This window comes from Neophocaena asiaeorientalis, unplaced genomic scaffold (assembly GCF_003031525.2).
Source record: "Neophocaena asiaeorientalis asiaeorientalis breed wild unplaced genomic scaffold, Neophocaena_asiaeorientalis_V1.1 scaffold492, whole genome shotgun sequence".
Lineage (NCBI taxonomy): Eukaryota > Metazoa > Chordata > Mammalia > Artiodactyla > Phocoenidae > Neophocaena > Neophocaena asiaeorientalis.
The window spans coordinates 603,721-625,222 of NW_020171985.1; the positions used below are offsets into that span (position 1 = coordinate 603,721).

At 39.5% G+C, this 21,502-nt stretch overlaps 1 protein-coding gene across 1 annotated transcript in view; it reads right to left on the reverse strand.

Moving 5' to 3' along the window:
- GRIA3 (glutamate ionotropic receptor AMPA type subunit 3) overlaps positions 1-21,502 on the reverse strand; it is a 278,754-nt gene that overhangs the window by 139,972 nt on the left and 117,280 nt on the right. The window contains exon 4 of the mRNA XM_024747199.1: positions 2,964-3,151. Within this exon, the coding sequence (XP_024602967.1) occupies positions 2,964-3,151 (188 nt within the window). The remainder of the gene's footprint in view (positions 1-2,963; positions 3,152-21,502) is intronic.

Here is a 21,502-nt window from a genome sequence, read left to right on the forward strand (position 1 = left end):
ACCCAAAGCAATCTACAGATTCAGTGCAATCCCTATCAAACTACCACTGGCATTTTTCACAGAACTAGAACAAAAAATTTCACAATTTGTGTGGAAATACGAAAGACCCAGAATAGCCAAAGCAATCTTAATAAAGAAAAACAGAGCTGGAGACTCCCTGACTTCAGACTATACTACAAAGCTACAGTAATCAATACAGTATGGTACTGGCACAAAAACAGAAAGATAGATCAAGTGTAAAAGAATGACAGTAGACACTCCTTAACACCGTACACAAAAATAAACTCAAAATGAATTAAAGTCCTAAATATATGGCCGGACACTATAAAACTCTTAGAGGAAAACGTAGGCAGAACACTCTGTGATATAAATCACAGCCAGATCCTTTTTGACCCACCTCCTAGAGAAATGGAAATAAAAACAAAAATACTACAAACAATAAATGCTGGGTGTGGAGAAAAGGGAACCCTCTTGCACTGTTGGTGGGAATGTAAATTGATACAGCCACTATGGAGAAAAGTATGGACGTTCCTTAAAAAACCAAAAACAGAGGTACCATACGACCCAGCAATCCTACTACTGGGCATATACCCTGAGAAAACCATACTTCAGAAGGAGTCATGTACCAAAATATTCATTGCAGCTCTATTTACAGTAGCCAGGACATGGAAGCAACCTAAATGTCCATCGACAGATGAATGGATAAAGAAGATGTGGCACATATATACAATGGAATATTACTCAGCCATAAAAAGTAACGAAACTGAGTTATTTGTAGTGAGGTAGATGGACCTAGAGTCTGTCATACAGAGTGAAGTAAGTCAGAAAGAGAAAAATAAATACCGTATGCCAACACATATATATGGAATCTTAAAAAAAAAAAGGTCATGAAGAACCTAGGGGCAAGAAAGGAATAAAGACACAGACCTACTAGAGAATAGACTTGAGGATATGGGGAGGGGGAAGGATAAGCTGAGACAAAGCGAGAGAGTGGAATGGACATATGTACACTGTCAAACGTAGGTAGTGGGATAGGTAGTGGGATAGGTAGTGGGAAACAGCCGCATAGCACAGGGAGATCAGGTTGGTGCTTTGTGACCACCTATAGGGGTGGGATAGGGAGTGTGGGAGGGAGGGAGACACAAGAGGGAAGAGATATGGGGACATATGTATATGTATAGCTGATTCACTTTGTTATAAAGCAGAAACTAACACACCATTGTAAAGCAATTATACTCCAATAAAGATTTTTTTTTTAAAAAAAGAGAGGATGGGGTTTTCGAATAATGTTAGTTTAGTTTTCCTGAAAATATTTAGTAATAATGGTTTTTTTTCTATAGCATTTTACGCTTCTCAAAGCAATTATACCAATCATGTGAGGAAGAGCAAATTTTATTGCCCATTATGTAGACGGCACAACTGAGGCACAGATATTTTAAGTTCTCAAGATCCCACATCTATATCGAATTCACAGCTCTACCCACTGCTTTTTCTACTACGTCATGCTGAAACATTCCAGACTCCGGTATAAGGTCCTATAAAACCCCAAAGAGTTATCAGAGTGTACACTATTCAAGAAGCCTAAGTCAGTAGCACAAAAGAAGGAAAACAAAGTATGACAAGGAGGATGTTCCTCTGCTTTAGGCTATTAAGTAGGTCACCCACTAAGAGGCTATTTTGGTTTAAAATTTTAGAGGGCATGTAGTACATACACCAGCATCACTGACCTGATTCTTCACTTTCAAGATCTAAGAAAATCAGACAGTTTTTTTTTCTTTTGGAAGGGAGGGGTGTATCATTTGGGGAGCTTAAGAGAATGTTAGTTGGGAAATTTGATTTAGCCAGGCTAGTGCTCTAGATTTTTTGTGAGGTTGATTCACTAGAGATGGGGACAGCTTTGTATCTCTGTGACGCAGAGTCAGTGCTTCCATTCCTTCCTTCTTTCCTTCCTTCCTTCCTTCCTTCCTTCCTTCCTTCCTTCCTTCCTTCCTTCCTTAGGCATATCTGACAAATTGTTAATATTTAATTTGCTATAAAACAGCTCTCCCAAGCAATGGCTGCTCACTATAATTTCAATCTCTGAAGCTGTTGTGGCTCCTAGGTACACTGGGATCGAATTAGAATGGAAACGTTTCCCTTACAGTTTTGTTTATGGCAGCATAGGCACTTTGTTATTAACTGGCAAACTGAGACTTCTAAGGAAAATAATAAACTTTCACCACATTTCTATTTGACTCTTTACTCCGAACAGAATATCCATCTGGCTTAGGGTAAAACAACTCTTCTAATATGTTTCAGTCTTAAATTTAAATATCCAAGGTTAATAATGAATATATTTTGATCCATTGAATTGTATTTTTCCCCAGTCTGGTGCTTTTTCACTTTTTTTCACATTTTAAAAACCATAAACATTTTTTTCTCATATGCCATCTTACTTTAAAAATGGTCTGCAATTATATATATACATATTCCCATTCATTCTCTCTTGCTCTCTCTTTCAAACCAGAGGGATAGTCTTCAAAAGTACCCACAAATTCAGACCTAGTGAATACTGCTCTGATACTTTGCAACTAGGCCCCTGAAACAAAAACCCTACCCTTCTGCCCTGCCTAATCCCTTGTCTGTTCCTTGCTGGGAGGGAGGTGTCGAAAGGAAGGGGTTTAGTTTGAAATAGACAGCTAGCTATGAAACAGAGGTGTGAAAGGGTGTGTTTATCTGATAAGTAGCATTAAATTGCCGACTACCAGATTAATCATGGTATGCAATTTTCAACAGCTTAGATTTTCTTTTATTTCTCTCTCTCCTTTTCTGCAGCCACTGGGGAGGAAAAAAGGATTAGAGAGACTATCAAAACTGTTGGCAAGTTTAGTCTGTTGGCTACTTAATTTATTAGCAGATATGGGAACTGCCTCAGGCTGATGATTTAACAGGTTGGCTGGGCGTGGAATAAATCTCAAACGTACCTGTTCCAAAATTGTGTTAATCCTTTCAACTTCGCAGTCAATCAAGTATCGCTTTTCCTGCCTCCTGTCCATTTCTTCAATGATGCGCCTGAATTCTTGGACGTCCTTTATGTTTCCCACAGACCTTGCTGTCACTTGCCAGTTGTTTTGCACTGCTGCTTCCATAATCGCTTGGAGGATGGAAAATCCTGAACGAAGGGAAGACAGCTACATTGATTATTTTTTCTTTTAAAAATCTTTCCATAGGTATTAAAGGTTCTACTGAGTTTTTATGCGCAGTCTATTGGCTCCCCTTGGACCTTATCCACTGTGGACAGCAGGCTTACTCATAACCTCAGCCTTATTAACTTCCAGACAGTTGGCATCTCTATCCCGATTGAAATGAAAGAAGATTCTTCAACTTGTGGGCACCGGGCTAGGTGTTTATCAAGCCTGTACTTAAGCAATCACAACTGAATTATAGTACCTAATTGTTTTCATTGACAGGCATTATCAAAATATTTATGGAATGAATGCCAGTAGCTTCTTTCTTATTTCTGGCCACAATCTGTCCTATTGCGATTGAAGCTCATTTCTTCCATCTTCACAACAACAATATTCAGAATTAGAAATAGCTTTAGTAGAGATAGAACCTGATTATTATATGACTTATCCTTACATGGATATGACTATCCAACAAGGTAAATTATTTCTCCCAAGCAACATAACTCTCAGAAAACCTGACAAGAACAGTCTATAACAAAGGTATCATACGGTTTCTTTGTTCACAGTATTATGAAAAAGTTCAATCATATTAAGTCTTCCTAAGTTCTTCCCCTTTCTCAATTCATTTGATTAGAGATTCCTGGTTCCTTTTTAGTTAATTTATATCAGACAGCTATTAACTACTAACACTCTGGATCTGTGCTGCATGGGAAAGAGAAAAGATCTGATGCTTGAGTTTTGGGTAACCTTTTTGGAGTCAGGGTTTGAGAAGTTGGAAAGAACAGTATATCTGTATGAACCACAAAAGAGCACAAGGATTTCGTATGTACTGGTCTTTTAGTGTATTCATGTCTCTAATATTACATCATGTCTATATTTCTGCTTCTGGTATGAATTCATAATCCAAGTATAGTTTCATCAGGTATAGACATCATTTTATTGGGATATGGTCAAAAGCAGCTCCTTTTGCCCCATTAAATTTAAATTGTTTTCCATTTGTATTCAGGTAATGACTAATGGGAGTGGGTAATGCGGATGCTTTCCAAGACCAAAATGATCTGTGGCCTAATAATTTGACTCGCGAATGGAGGATGATCGTGCTGCCCTCGGAACACTTTGCAGGTTCTGTGCCACCTCAGGCTCACCCTGTACTTTAAGCAGATTATGGTTGGGAATCTTCTTCACTGCACCATAGAAAATGGTATTGACATTTGGAGAACACGCTTCGGGGAGATGGCAGCAGTGACTCAGCCAGTCATTACGACTCCTCTGTGTGCTGGGTGTATGCAGGAAGAAGATCACAAATGAGACCCAAGCACTTGGTAATTTCCAAATGAGCAATTTCAGCATAGGAGCTCAAAATTACAGATCAGAGTAAATTACCATTGCTTTAAATGTTAATTCTTACTCTTTTCAAACCAACCACACATACTTATTTCTCAGATTTACATTTTTGTGTGGGTTTTCAAGGTGCTATCTGCTTCAGTGGGAGTTGAAGGCACATGGTGTGCCAAAGCATGAGATTAAGAAATAAACATAGGAAGGAAAAGATTAAAGTATTTGAAAATCTTTCTTCAGAAATGTGCAATGAGGCCTCATTATTTTGAATCCCAGTAATTAAGAATTTATGAAAATTCAGCAAGGACTAGGTTGAATTTTACTTCTATTTATGAAGAAAGCATTGGCTGAATAATACTGGTAATGAAATCACACAGGGCATCTTTGCTATATTTAAACTAAACTTTAAAAAATACCCTTTAGGAGGACCTTCAAGATGGCGGAGGAGTAAGACTTGGAGATCACCTTCCTCCTCACAGATACGTCAAAAATACATCTACATGTGGAACAACTCCTACAGAAAATCCACAGAACGCTGGCAGAAGACCTCAGACTTCCCAAAAGCCATGTGGCTGACAGGGTCTTGATGCTCTGGCCAGGTGTCAGGCCTGAGCCTCTGAGGTGGGAGAGCTGAATTCAGGGTATAGGAACACCAGAGACATCCTGGCCCCACGTAATATCAATTGGCTAGAGCTCTCCCAGAGATCTCCGACTCAACGCTAAGACCCAGTCCACTCAACGACCAGCAAGCTACAGTGATGGACACCCTAGGCCAAACAACTAGCAAGACAGGAACACAACCCCACCCATTAGCAGAGAGGCTGCCTAAAAGCATAATAAGGTCACAGACACCACTAAACAAACCATGCGATGTGGTCCTGCCCACCAGAAAGACAAGAACAAGCCTCATCCACCAGAGCACAGGCACCAATCCCCTCCACCAGGAAGCCTACACAACCCACTAAACCAACCTTACCCACTGGGGGCAGACACCAAAAACAACGGGAACTACGAACCTGCAGCCTGCAAAAAGGAGACCCCAAACACAGTAAGTTAAGCAAAATGAGAAGACACAGAAACACACAGTAGATGAAGAAGCAAGGTAGAAACCCACCAGACCTAACAAGTGAAGAGGAAGTAGGCAGTCTACCTGAAAAAGAATTCAGAATAATGATAGTAAAGATGATCCAAAATCTTGGAAATAGAATGGAGAAAATGCAAGAAATGTTTAAAAAGGACCTCAAGAACTAAGGTGCAAACAAACAATGATGAACAACACAATACATGAAATTAAAAATATTCTAGAAGGAATCAATAGAAGAATAACTGAGGCAGAAGAACGGATAAGTGGCCTGGAATATAAAATAGTGGAAATAACTGCTGCAGGGCAGAATAAAGAAAAAAGAATGAAAAGAATTGAGGACAGTCTCGGAGACTTCTGGGACAACATTAAATGCACCGACATTCAAATTAAAGGGGTCCCAGAAGAAGAAGACGAAAAGAAAGGGTCTGAGAAAATATTTGAAGAGATTATAGTTGAAAACTTCCCTAATGTGGGAGAGGAAATAGTCAATCAAGTCCAGGAAGCACAGAGAGTCCCATACAGGATAAATCCAAGGAGAAACACGCTAAGACACATATTAATCAAACTATCAAAAATTAAATACAAAGAAAAAAATATTAAAAGCAGCAAGGGAAAAACAACAAATAACACACAAGGAAATCCCCATAAGGTTAACAGCTGATCTTTCAGCAGAAACTCTGCAAGCCAGAAGGGAGTGGCAGGACATATTTAAAGTGATGAAAGGGAAAAACCTACAACCAAGATTACTCTACCCAGCAAGGATCTCGTTCAGATTCAATGGAGAAATTAAAAACTTTACAGACAAGCAAAAGCTAAGAGAATTCAGCACCACCAAACCAGCTTTACAACAAATGCTAAAGGGACTTCTCTAGGCAGGAAACAAAAGAGAAGGAAAAGACCTACAGTAACAAACCCAAAACAATTAAGAAAATGGTCACAGGAACATAGTATCGATAATTACCGTAAATGTAAATGGATTAAATGCTCGCACAAAAGACATAGACTGGCTGAATGGATACAAAAACAAGACCCGTATACATCCTGTATACAAGAGACCGACTTCAGACCTAGGGACACAAACAGACTGAAAGTGAGGGGATGGAAAACGATATTCCATGCAAGTGGAAATCAAAAGAAAGCTGGAGTAGCAATTCTCATATCGGACAAAATAGACTTTAAAATAAAGACTATTACAAGAGACCAAGAAGGACATACATAATGATCAAGGGATCAATGCAAGAAGAAGATATAACAACTGTACAAAGTTATGCACCTAACATAGGAGCACCTCAATACATAAGGAAAATGCTAACAGCCATAAAAGGGGAAATTGACAGTAACACAATAATACTAAGAGATTTTAACACCCCACTTTCACCAATAGACAGATCAACCAAAATGAAAATAAATAAGGAAACACGAGCTTTAAGTGATACATTAAACAAGATGCCCTAAATTGATATTTATAGGAAATTCCATGCAAAAACAACAGAACACACTTTCTTCTCATGTGTTCATGGAATATTCTGCAGGATAGGTCATATCTTGGGTCACAAATCAAGCCTTGGTAAATTTAAGAAAATTGAAATCGTATCAGGTATCTTTTCCGACAACAACGCTATGAGACTAGATACCAGTTACAGGAAAAAAAACTGTAAAAAACACAAACACATGGAGGCTAAACAATATACTACTAAATAACCAAGAGATCACTGAAGAAATCAAAGAGAAAATGAAAAAATACCTCAAAACAAATGACAATGAAAACATGACAGCCCAAAACCTATGGGACAGAGCAAAAGCAGTTCTAAGAGGGAAGTTTATAGCAATACAATCCTACCTCAAGAAACAAGAAACATCTCAAATAAACAACCTAACCTTACACCTAAAGCAATTAGAGGAAGAAGAATGAAAAATACCCCGAAGTTAGCAGAAGGAAAGAAATAATAAAGATTAGATCAGAAATAAATGAAAAAGAAATCAAGGAAACAATAGCAAAGATCAATAAAACTAAAACCTGGTTCTTTGAGAAGATAAACAAAATTGATAAGCCATTAGCCAGACTCTTCAAGAAAAGAGTCTGGCTTCAAGAAAAGGGAGAAGACTCAAATCGAAAGAATTAGACGTGAAAAAAGAGAAGTAACAACTGACAGTGCAGAAATACAAAGGATCATGAGAGATTACTACAAGCTACTCTATGCCAATAAAATGGACAACCTGGAAGAAATGGACAAATTCTTAGAAAATCACAACCTTCCAAGACTGAACTAGGAAGAAATAGAAAATATAAACAGACCAATCACAAGCACTGAAATTGAGACTGTGATTAAACACCTTCCAACAAACAAAAGCCCAGGACCAGATGGCTTCACAGGCGAATTCTATCAAACATTTACAGAAGAGCTAACACCTATCCTTCTCAAAATCTTCCAAAATATAGTAGAGGGAGGAACACCGCCAAACTCATTCTACGAGGCCACCATCACCCTGATGCCAAAACCAGACAAAGATGTCACAAAGAAAGAAAACTACAGGCCAAGATCTCTGATGAACATAGATGCAAAAATCCTCAGCAAAATACTAGCAAACAGAATCCAGCGGCACATTAAAAGAATCATACAACATGATGAAGTGGGGTTTATCCCAGGAATGCAAGGATTCTTCAATATATGCAAATCAATCAATGTGATAAACCGTATTAACAAACTGAAGGAGAGAAACCATATATTTATCTCAATAGATGCAGAAAAACCTTTTGAGAAAATTCAGCACCCATTTATGATAAAAACCCTCCAGAAAGTAGGCATAGAGGGAAATTACCTCAACATAATAATGGCCATATATGATAAACCCACAGCCAACATCGTTCTCAGTGGTGAAAACATTTCCTCTAAGATCAGGAACGAGACAAGGTTGTTCACTCTCACCACTCTTATTCAACATAGTTTTGGAAGTTTTAGCCACAGCAATCAGAGAAGAAAAAGAAATAAAAGGAATCCAAATCGGAAAAGAAGTAAAGCTGTCACTGTTTGCGGAAGACATGGTACTATACATATAGAACCCTAAAGATGCTACCAGAAAACTACTAGAGCTAATCAACGGATTTGGTAAAGTAGCAGGATACAAAATTAATGCACAAAAGTCTCTGGCATTCCTATACACTAATGATGACAAATCTGAAAGTGAAATTAAGAAAACACTCTCATTTACCATTGCAACAAAAAGAATAAAATATCTAGCAGTAAACCTACCTAAGGAGACAAAAGACCTGTATGCAGAAAACTATAAGACACTGATGAAGGAAATTAAAAATGATACAAACAGATGGAGAGATATACCATATTCTTGGATTAGGAAGCAGCCGCATAGCACAGGAAGATCAGCTCGGTTCTTTGTGACCACCTAGAGGGGTGGGATAGGGAGGGTGGGAGGGAGATGCAAGAGGGAGGGGATATGGGGATATATGTATACGTATAGCTGATTCACTTTGTTATACAGCAGCAACTAACACAATGTAAAGCAATTTTACTCCAATAAATTTGTTAAATAAAAAAAAAACACCCTTTAGCAAAATACAAGTTTTTGTCTGTTGAGTCAAAACCTACATTCTTGTAATCTCTGCTTGTTAGTCCTATTCTGCCATTTTGGAACCAAAGAGACAAATTTAACCCCTTTTCCATGTGACAGTCCTTCACATTTTTAAAAACAGCATATGCCTATCTCCCATTATCTTTCTTTTCTTCAGGCTAAAAATGTCCCAGTCCCTCAACAATTAGTTCATGACATGATAATAGGTTCCCTTACTGTTCTGTCTCTCTCCTGTGGACATCTGTCAATATTTTATTGATCCTGGTAATTCACATGTGATTTAACCAATGTTGATTATTGCTTGCTTTGGATATGTGCTGTTATTTTAGCAGCCTAGGATTGCTAATACTTCTAAATAGCCACATTATATTGTTAATCAATTTCAAGCTTGGATTCAACTAAAGCATGTTAATTCTCTTCATAAAGCCTTTGCTCTATAACAACTCACCATCCATGTATCAAGACTCATTCCATTCCAACCTGCTTTTATCTCCCTTGTTTTTTAAAATCCTTCACCCCAGCCCCGTCTCCATTTCTCCCCTATTTTCACATTTGCTCAAATCTGGAAGACGGCCTTGCCCACTTATGCACTGCTCTCATTGTTACCTGCTCAAGGCAATTGCACCTGTCTGTCCCTTTTCCTGACATCTCCTACTACCTAGAGACCTTTGTGGATGCCTCTTCTTCCACGAAGCTTCCGTTACTGACTAGTCATAAATTCTCCAGAGATGAGTAAAGTCAAGGTAAATCAGTTACAAGCAGTGGAGAAACCAATTTGAAGAATTGTACAGCAGACATTTAAAAATTCAAAATAGAACTGGGTAAATAAATTATAGCACATATACATGGAATACTATGCTACTGTTAAAAAGATAGTTCAATCTCTATATAACAAAAGAAAACATTTCTTCAATATACTGTTAGAAAAAAGCTGCAAAATAGCATTTATAGTGTAGTTCCATTTCTGTAAAAAAAATACGCACTTGTATGTGTATAGAAAAAAAATTGAAGGAATTGTCAGTAGTTACCTCGGAGGTGTAGAATTACCAAGAACTTCTACTTGCACTGTCATTTATTTATGTAATGTTTGATTTTTTTTCATTTTTTACAAGAAGCAGGTATTATTTTCTGTAAGTACAAAAGCAGTAAAGATTAAAAAATACAACTCATGCTGTCCTCTCAGCGTGTAAGCTCCTGGAAGACATGGATGACAAATGAGTGTTGCCTCTTTATGCTGCCTGCTGCCACAAAGGCGAGGCCTCTTAATAAACACTGATTTTATAGATATTTTTATACTTTTGTTCTTTGAACCATGTAGATGTATTACCTATTCAAAAATTAAATAGAAAAAGCATACTGATTTCTTAATGAGCTTGGGTCTGGGGCCTTCTGGGCTATGAGCCTTGCTCACATTTCTGAGCAAGTCAGAACTGTAGCTTAACGCTGCAGTATCTTCTTACCGTGAAGAGTTTCTCTGTGTCTGCTAGGCCATGTGGCTGTGTACTCAAGAACGCTGGGGAGAAATGGTCACCTCAGTTCAGTAGATGTCAGTGAGCAATCCATAGAGAAAAGCGCTTTCATTTGTTTTCATACCTAATTTATTATAGTTTGACTGTTTCCTGTTACAGCTGACCAAAGAGAGTAATATGAGTGTGAGGGAGGAAAAAGAAGAAAAAAGTTTGACTCTGGAGGCAGAGCAGAAGCAGGCGTTGGTGCTTGTAGAAGGTGAGGTGTGTAACAAAGCCTTGGCTTTGTAAAAAACAAGCCTGCTGCTTTAGCAGCTTCAGAATTGTCCCTTACTCTGTGTGAGCTTTAACGCACCCAGCTTTGCAATACTGAAAGCTACTTTTATTTGAGCAGCGAATTCTCTCAGTCTGACTCCAAACCACTGCTGCTGCCCAACTTCTGTTTCTTTTTCAGTTTAAAGAATGGGAGTTACCACATAGGTAACTGGGTGAACGCTAGATTGTCATCTGCATTCAACCAAGATAACATAGGAACATGACAATAGAGGAGTGGCAAGGTGATTATGGATGAAGTGTTGGGCCACAGCTATGACCAATCCAATCATGCTGGACTGGTTGTTGGGCTACTCTTGCTAAACAAGGAGGCCATATTGGTGATGGCTAGTGTCGGGATGCTGTGCTGTACCACCCAGATTCCCCTTCAGCACCAAAGGACTTATTCCTTCAGCTTCTGGGAAAGTTGTTGGCTAAAGAGAGCTGCCTAGCTTAGAGTAATACTCCCTTCCCAGGGAAGCCTGCATCCAGTGACTGGTTGTTACAGGGAATCAAGGCATAACCTCTTCACTCCAAATGGGGTAACTCTAATGGGCCATCCCAACTTCAGGGCTCCCTGAAGGGTAGGTTGAGGTCTTGTTAGGACTGCACCATCTTCTCCTTCTGCCCAAACTTGCTTCCTTCTTTTCCTCCCACAAGTGTGTTTTCTTTTTAATTTTGATTTTATTGGAGTATAGTTTACTTACAATGTTGTGTTAGTTAAGGGTGTATGGCAAAGTGACTCAGTTATACATATTCATGTATTCATTCTTTTTCAGATTCTTTCCCCATATAGGTTATTACAGAATATTGAATAGAGTTCCCTGTGTTACACAGTAGGTCCTTGTTGGTTCCCACAAGTGTTTTTAATGAGAGTATTCCCCAGTAAAATTTTGCATATGCAAATTTCCATCTCAGAACTTCCTCCTAAGGAATTCAATCTGTGACTTTTAGGTTGACCTCATGACAGGAATGACAGCGGATACCAAAAAACCCCAAATCTCAAATCTACAGTTGTCAAAATCATTTTCACAGGGGGAACAAAGGCCAGGATTTTGTTCAATGTACAAACAAAATGAAAAGCTGCTCTATGCTGAAGAAATTTAGTATTTGATCTGAAAACACAGAAGAATAAGAAATAGGATATTGACATATGGATATTGGTAATGAAGACACCCAAGGAAATATAGCTGAGGATAATTTTCTCCTTTCTGCTTTATGTCTTCCAGCAAGGGCTAGCAACAGCTGTTGTTCCTCATGAACCTGTACCAGGTCTCTCTGAGCCACACCATCTGTACTTCTGACAGGGTCTCTAGCAGTCCCCACATGATGGGGGGGTCTCTGATATTGACAAATGGGCTCCACACGAGTGCTGGCATTTACAGCATTCTGTGCCTGACCAGAATTCTTGGAATCTTCCATAAAGCCCCCAAAGGGATTGGTGACCCTCTCGAAATGTTCTAGAGAGGAAAATTGATCTTCCTCAGAGGGTAATTCAATATTTGTCCCATTGGCCTGTGATAGAAACTGCCTTTTCAGTATTTGCAGGTTGAAAAAGAGAGGCTCAAAATGACCCATATAAATTCTTGTGGTTTGCATTTTTTACTCATAGAATCACAGCGTTACGGGCTAGACGGACTCTTACAGATGACTCAGAGAAGTCATACAGAATTTTGTATTGTTAACGATAGCAAAGTATTGTTAACTGTAGTTAATGTATACCATGCTGTACCTTAGATCTCCAGAACTTTTTCATCTTGCAAAACTGAAACTTTGTACCCTTTGACCAACATATCCTCACTACCCGCACCCCCCAAGAAGGCACTTTCTCAGGGCTGTGCAAATGTATCCTCACTTGCCTCACCCTAGACCTGGCCCTAGAAGCAAGTCTCTTCACTTCCAATTTAGTGCTCTTTCAAGTATGTGATGCTGCTAAGCCTACTTTATAGGTCTCATTTCAGGATGCCCGTGGCAATGTTATGAAGTGGACAGAGCCCTTTCATCTTCTTGATGCCACACAAGAACCTGATGTTCCCTGTCTACCCAATACCCCAACTGGACCTATCACCACCACTTCTGGCCTTTTCTTTCCTCCTTCCCCACATCAAAACTTCCTTGTCCTATGTCCCATTCTCTCAGCATTCTGTCCTCTTCTAGGTGCCGGCGTAAGAATGGCTAGTGGCTTATTGTGTTACCCCTCCAGCTAACACAGTTGCCTTTTAGTGGTGGCCTTAACACAAGTGAGTTTGGAAGGAAAGGAAAAGAGGATGTTGAGCATCGTTTTGGGGTCTGCCCATCTCCTGGTGTCATTCAGATAATGAATGTCAAAGTTGGTGATGTGCTTTATGATCTTTAGGCTATGGCATTAACAAATGAACAGCTGATACCTTGTGGGTATTTCAGGGGCCAGTGCTGTGAAAGATCCTCCAAGGGTCAGTGTCAGTCCTTCCTATCTTGCTCAACTGAATCCAGCTGAAGAAAGCATTACTCTATTTTTCTGTATCTTCCCTTACCTCTGTGTTTCTCAACTCTGGTTGTACATTATAATCACCTTGGGAGCTTTAAAATATTGATGTCCAAGCTTCACCCTGGACCAATTAAATCAGTATCACTGAAAGTGATTTCCGGCTTTGTTTTGCTTTATTTTGAACTCCTTGGGTGATTCCCATGTACAGTCAGAGTTGAGAACCACTGACCTATTGTAATGGCTACCCAATACAAATGAGGTTTATGGAAGCAGGTCTCTTTTCTTAGGTGTCCTTCATGACTGGCAGTAAAGTTCTGGGTAAGAAAAGCATGATCCAAGAAGGGCTATATACCATCCAGAAATAAGCAGACAAAGGCACAGAGTCTAGGGGGAAGCCTCAGGCCAGGGTTACAAATTGCTTTTTACTGTGGTAGATGAGGAACCTGGGAACATTGTGTGGGAAGCAGACTCTAATGGACTCAAAGCACTTTGCAAATGTCTTTCTTCTTCTGAGGTAGCATCTGTGTTTTTCTAAGTACAAAATCCACTTGTGTTCATTTTGGACATTTGAGAAGACACAAAAATGAAAAAAAAAGTATGGGTGACTCTTGCTCAGGGATAACCACTGTTAACATTTGATGTATTTCTTTCCATTCTATTTAAAATAAATATACTGTACAGTTTTTATTTTAGTAAAATGGATTGAACAATTTGTGTCCTATTTTTAAAAAATTTAACGTTATATCTTGGACATTTTCTTATGTTATTAAATGTTTTTGAATGTGATTTTAATGGCTACACAATATTCCATCCATTAGACATACTGTAATTTTTTTTTATAACACGCACATAATATCCAGGAAAGTTCCAAGTGTACTTAACTACATAATTACAGCTTTCAGAATCCTTTGTTGAAGACTGTTATAGGTAATTGTGTTTATTTTATTTTTGTTTTATTTTATTTTTATACAGCAGGTTCTTATTAGTTATATATTATATATATATATTAGTGTATATGTGTCAATCACAGTCTCCCAATTCATCTCACCACCACCACCCTCTCCCTGGTAGACATACTATAATTTATTTAGCCATTCCCCAACATGAACATTTCAACTGTTTCTAATCTCTACCTATTGAATGATGCTGTGATGACAACACACGTACAGCATCTCTAATTACTTCCATAGGATAAATGTCTAGAGGTAGGAATGTCAGGCCAAACATTTGTGAACGTTTTCAAGGCTTTTGATATATATTGCCAATTTGCCCTCCAGAAAGGTTGTACCACTTCATGTTCCCATCAGCAGAATATGAGAGTACTTGCATTGAATAATATATTTGCCCATTTGATAGGGGAATATAAAAAGATTCTTTTTTGTTAGCATTTCCTTTATTGTTAGTAAAGTTCGTGACTTTTTTCATTTCTGTGTCCACATTTATGCTTTATTTTGAGAATTTCCCGTTTATTTCCTTCATTCAGATTTCTATTGTGATGTTAGAATAGATGTGTCTTACTGATTTATAAGAGTCTTTATATATTCATGATATTGTCTGTAATATATGTCACATATATTTTAATTCAGTTTATTTGACATTTAATGTTGTTTGTGATACTGTAATTAACAGAAGTTTGACATTTTATGAAATTAATATTCTTATTCATCAAAAAATTATGTGAGATGAAAGGAGGCAAATGCAAATTCCTCTCCTGATCTTATTCTAGTGCTCACCTGGGCTTTGAACCCAAACCTTATGCAAACCACTCTCTCCATTTCTTGCAACTGCTTTGGTCTCCATGGAATTTCAGACAAATTTCTCTTGTATATTGTGGCAAGGTAAGTGATTGGCAGAAGCTACATATGGAATCTGAAGGTGACTGCTGAGATACAGTGAAGAGCACAAAAAGAGGCAGAGGAAAGAGAGAGATAATGAGTCCAATTCAGTTATTTTGTGTTATATTTTGCCATATCTAAAAAACCTGATATTTAAAAAACCTAAACTCAAATGCAGTACTTCAGGATACGATTATTCATATTACAAAATGTACTTCTCTTTAAAAAGAATTCACGGAAAGATTCCCATAGCACGTTTGAATCCACATTTTGTTTGTTTTGTTTTTGTTTTAACTTGTTTTAAACATATTTGTTTTCCACAAAAATCAATATAGTGATTGTCTAAATTTGAGATGCTAGCGCAGAAACTCTTCTGTGTGTGAAGAGTTTGAGATGGAAGATCAAGAAACCCTCTGTGTTTGCATGTGGATGTCAGTCTGTGGATTTTATGGAACAGGATAAAAAACAAATATTCATCCACACCCAGCCCAATTTACCCATGGCAAACTAAGATTTCCCTGAGGTCTTCATTCCTCATAATTGTGTTTGTTTAAGTTCCCCTTTAATTAAGAGCTGACCCTCTGCAAATCTTCTCTTCCTTGCAGCCGCATTATTAGGATGGGACCTTAGCTAATTTGTAGAGTCAGTGAACAGAAAGTGCCCCCAGTGTCCCAGTTCTGTGTCCTTTTCCTTTCCCCCAATACAAATCCTCCATTATTCCAAATCCAACCCTTTACTCATACTAGACTGTCCATGACTGATTAAAGCTTCCATTGTGATCCCCTCCATGAAGAATTTATGCTTTAAATTAGGATCAAAGGCTTAAAGCAAAAGGGCAACTGTAATGGAAGAAACTGTAGACTACAGTAGGTAGGCAGCTATTGTTTGGCAGCTTGAGGTATTCCTGATTCCAAATATCCCACAGAGGAGGCAACTTCCAACTACTTGTCAAGTTTAAAGTTGGCCCTGAAGCTAGCTGTGCATGTAATCCTGCCTTTTCCACTTTTCTTTTTCATCCAGTTCTTCATTATGAACTTTGTCTCCCTGCTGGTGAATTATGTGGCCGCATTCTCCACACCATAAGCTGAGAAAGTATACCCAAATAGTTATGTCAGTGTCGTTGAGTGAACGTAAATTTGCTCTGTATTGTCAGCTGAAAGGAAATTTAAAAGACTGTCTGGAGTAGATTTGCTTAAGGTCTGGGAAAAGCAGAAGAGGCAAGCCTTTTGATCCTCACCCACACAGCGTCTGATATAAAAAAGTAAAGAATAAAAACAGCTGAGAGCAACTGGAGTTTGGATGAAAGGGGCTACTGCAGTGCTTGGGTACAGTTTCTTTGTGTTTCTGTTTGGTATGTAGATAATTGTCCTGGAATAGACTACCTGCAATGCAAACTCACAGAGGGTACGAGTCACCTCAAAGTTGCTCTGTGGACTGCTGCACAGTTAATAGATGTCATGGGATGATTGATCATGCCCATTAATGGGGTTTCTTATATAACATTTCCTCACTTGGCTTTTAATCCCCTTGAAATCAGTAATTTTCAGCACAGATCACATGACCGAACCTGCCAGCCAAGCAAGTAGTGAGCAGTCTGGGTGTCAGCAGGCACTTTACGGGCACCTGGAAGAGACAGCTGGCTGCAGATCTCAAGCAAAGAATGCACTTGCCAGCCCTGGTTGTGTGGTGGTGGGGAGGCGGCTTTATGCATGATTAAAAAGGGGCCCCACTTACAGGTCGGGGGAAGAAGTGCTACCAGTCAGCCACATTTTACCTTCTTCCCAGGTCTGATTTATTCCGAATAGAACCTAGTGGCCACGATTACGAAGACGGTTCCTCACCCTGCTACCCCTCCTTCAGCAGGGGAGAACTGCGAGTCGGTTCCCAGAAGTGGGTGTATTTTGCATTGAGCTTTCACATCCCGGGCTTCCCTTTGTACACAGTATTTACATGGTGGCCTGTGTGTATAGAGTAGTAAAGTGAATTGACCCAGCTGGGGCTTGAGTTCAGAAAATATGTGCTTGCTTTCCATTAAGCAAAAGGCTTCATATCAGGAAAGTAACTTATCTGGAAACATTCTTGAGTATTCTCAATTTTGAGAAAGCAAGGCCAAACCAAACCTCTCAACGTTTCTGAGCTTCGGGGAGGGGGAGGTATGGATGATGACTAACAGAAATAAAGAAAGGCGGGGGAAAGTGGGGGTGAGTTTATGTCAAAGATTAAAGGGGTCTGGATCTGACTGCAAACGACTGTGGCTTAATCTGCCTGCTGGAGCCGCTGAGGCTTCTTGATCCTGATACTGTCAAAGGTAATATTAAGGTCAAGCTTTAGCCTGGAGGAAACAGAGGGGTGAAATACAGTCCTGAGGACAATGGAGAACACACTTCCCTTGAGGAAAAAAGTTTCCTTTGACTTAATACTGTAGTCTAAAAACTGTTTGGGAAACATCCAAAGTGGGATGTGCAAAACTTACAAGGTAGGTTAAGAATTTTCATATGCCTTCCCCCATACTAAAAAAGGAAACACACATCTAAAGACATCATCAAGATCAACTCACTTTGATTAGTTGTTTTCTTTAAATTGAGTTTTTCCAGTGGGGATATGAGAGTGGATTCAGAAGTATGGAGGAGGCTTACAGGCTAATGTTTCATGTTGTGCAGGCCTTGGGCTCCAGGAAGAGTGACTGAATCTTGCCTAAGCTGCAAAGAAGTTAGGTTGTCTCAGGTGTCCAGAGTTCTCCTGAGTCTCTTAGAATTCTCAAACACAAGAGCCAGAATTTAGTGATGGTCCCAATCTCTGCATGGTAGAAATGAGAAACTGAAGTCCAGAGAGAGAAAATGGTTTACCCGGTGGTAGATCTCAACTTGAATATAACCACAATGCTTTTCGTGTTTTAACTTTCGATATTAATGCAGAATAATGTTTCAGTCGTGTTTTCTGGATAAAGATTCATTTTGGTATTGAGTAAAAGTAAAAATCCAACAGGAAGGGCTCCCCTGGTGGCGCGGTGGTTGGGAGTCCGCCTGCCGATGCAGGGGACACGGGTTCGTGCCTTGGTCTGGGAGGATCCCACATGCCGCGGAGCGGCTGGGCCCGTGAGCCATGGCCGCTGAGCCTGCGCGTCCGGAGCCTGTGCTCCGCAGCGGGAGAGGCCACAGCGGTGGGTGGCCCGCGTACCGCAAAAACAAACAAAGCCAACAGGAAAACTATTATGAATATCCCTTGTAGATTTGCCTACAAGACATCTGTGACTTCCTTAAGGGCTCTGCTCATTCCTTCAATACTTTTGCATAGGGGAGCCCAAGATTCCACAAGTAAGTTTGTGTATTAGAGCACATCTTCCTCCTCAAATCTAGCTGGGACTCCCATTTGCTACTGGGGCCCACTCTAATCTATACAGGCTTCAAACGCATGGCTTAGCTCATCCTCGTCAGGGCACAGCCCTCTCCAGCATCTTCAGTCTCCAGTGATTAACTCTGGCTGCCCTTGACACCTAGAAAAGCCTCCCTCCCATAACATAAACCTCTCCTCATTCATTAAGACTCAGCTCAAGTATACACGCTACTATATATAAAATAGATAACTAATAAGACCCTACTGTATAGCACAGGGAGCTCTGCTCAATACCCTGTAATGACCTATATGGGAAAAGAATCTAAAAAAGAGTGGATATATGTATGTGTATAACTGATTCACTTTGCTGTACAGCAGAAACTAACACAACATTGTAAATCAACTATAATCCAATAAAAATTAATTAAAAAATACAGCAATGAAGAGCATTGTTGCAAAGGAAAAAAAAAAGGAAGACTCAGCTCAAAACATATCTCACCAAACAGATCTCCTCATTGAGATGGAGGGAAATGAAGGTCCCAGGCTCTCACAACCCTCTTCTATTAGCCTGAGAAACTTAGGCAACAGGGGGTGACCATTGTCTTTCAGGGGTTATGGTGTGACACCTTTAAATCATGGTTGGAATAATAGAGTTTTTTGGTACTGTTATGTATAAATTTTTCATTCTCATTACTCATATTTTATGTTAAACCCCCTTTCCTTCCACTGTCAAGTTTGGGACAGAAGTATAAAGTATAAAGGCATTCATTGAATGCCTACTTTGGGCTGAGCCCTGTGCTAAGCATTTCTACACATTATTACATTTAATCCTCCCAACAACCCTAAGCATAGGTAGTTATCCCCAATTAACAGATGAGGAAATTGAGTCTCAGAGAGGTACAGGTTTATGAATAAAAGCACATAACTAGTAAATTTCGGAGCTAGGATCTACACCCAGGTTTGGCTTCCAAGCTCATATTCTTTTTTTTCCTCATCAGTGGCTGAAATTACTCTGATATGTGTAGTTGCCCAGGAAAGATGAAATCATACATTTTTCTAAATGTTTCTCCGTGACAGGGAGGACTCTAGAACACATTGCTGTATAACTACCTGAAGGCACCCCAGGACTTTTCAGGCCCACTAGGATGTATGCTGTGCAATCAACCGTAAGTGAACGCTTAACAGAAACACAGTCAGAGTTCTCTGGATAACGACATATCTCTCATCAGTTAATCACCACCTTGGGAGCAGAGCTGGAGTTACTAGACTGGGTGGGTTTTATCATTGCTTGTGTCCTTATTTCTCACTCTGTCTCAGATGCCCTCTGCCTCCAAAGCAGCTGTTTTTTCCTGATTTCCCTATTTCTGTCAAATTTCCCAGTTATCAAATCTGAGCATTATCTTTGACTCTTCCATTGCCCTAGGCAAACATGAAGTCAAATTAGTTCATCCTTTCTGTGTCTTCCCCCTTCTTTACATTCCCATTACTACCAGTTATTTTGAAGTAATTATTGGTATTTTCTTGGCCTACTGCAATAGTCCTTCCCCTTATATCCAAGCTGCTCACTAAGACCGGCTTTAACCTTCTCACTCTTGATTATGTAATAGCCATGCTCGTTCTCAAAAATCTTCAAAAGTTTTTCTTTGCCCATAGGATAAAGTTCAGAGGCGGTATTAGAAACGTTTCAACTTGCTTGCAATCTAGGATTTATCTTCTAAGAAGGTCTTGAGAGGCTTATTAAACTGGATGAACGTGTGGTGGTTCCTCTCCCATTCTGGGACTCAGTTTCTTCAATATTCTGTTTTGAGGGATTCCTTAGGATTGTATAAATAGGTACTGTCAGACAGTTTGGAAGGTAGCTCAAGAACATTCTATCCTGATAATAGGCAAATGGAGGCTAGGACTGATAGAAAAGGAAAGATAACCTGAAAGAGGGACAGATGGAGAAAACTTCTTTCTAAACATTTCTGCTCACTTACCCTCATGGTTCCTAATTAGTGTATCACTTGGAGGTTGATCCTTTGGCTACAGCTATGAGCATAAAGCAAAGAGATGTAAACAAAGTCAGCTCCACTATTGGGCCCAGCCTCCTTTGCCACCGATGGTACAGATTACTAAGAACGTTGCCTGGCCAAGATGGAGGAAAAAGTCTGGACCTGTGGACTAGAGGGAAGCTAATTGGCCCAAGAAGACATCAAAGTCATGGCCTTGTGGCTTCATTTAGCCACAAGATCTACCCAACTGTTAACTAGTTGCAAAGGACAAGCATATGGCTATGACTGAATTTGGGAGTGCTTCAGCAAACTAGAATCTGGGAGGTTTACAGAGGGAGAGTCCTGAATCACTTAGAGTTACGATGCCTATCCTAGTCATGAACTGTTGGGGAACTGCACTGGCTAAAAATTTATTTGAATAAAATAAATCTAATGAGGAGCCGTGTAGCTAGTCATTAAATGATTGGGTTAGTGGAGGGACTAGTCAACCATGCCCAGAAAGCTTCTGTGTTCATTTAGGCAAAGTGCTCAGTGACAGAACATATCAAAATGGCTAAGTGAGTTCCTCTTGGCTGGGAATTTGATCCCACTGGCTAGTGTGCTAGGTCTTACATATCATTTGGAAGGAAAAGTGGAGTTTTAGAGTCCTGTGCAGATGAAAGTATTTATTAAACTCTCCAGAAGAGGTGAGTAACCAGCTTAGGAGGGCACTGGCAGTGGACAAGAGGGAAACACTTAATGATAAACATTTCTTTAGCTTGGAGACTCCACCAGAACCAGCACTGGGCCAGTCCAGCAAGACTCGTGCCCATGCAGCCACCAGGGAGTGTAGGTGTGGGACCGTTCTGGATCCTCAACTAGGCCTACTTTTAAAACCATCTTAAATTTGCCAGCGTGTTTTTTTTTTTTTTTTTTTTT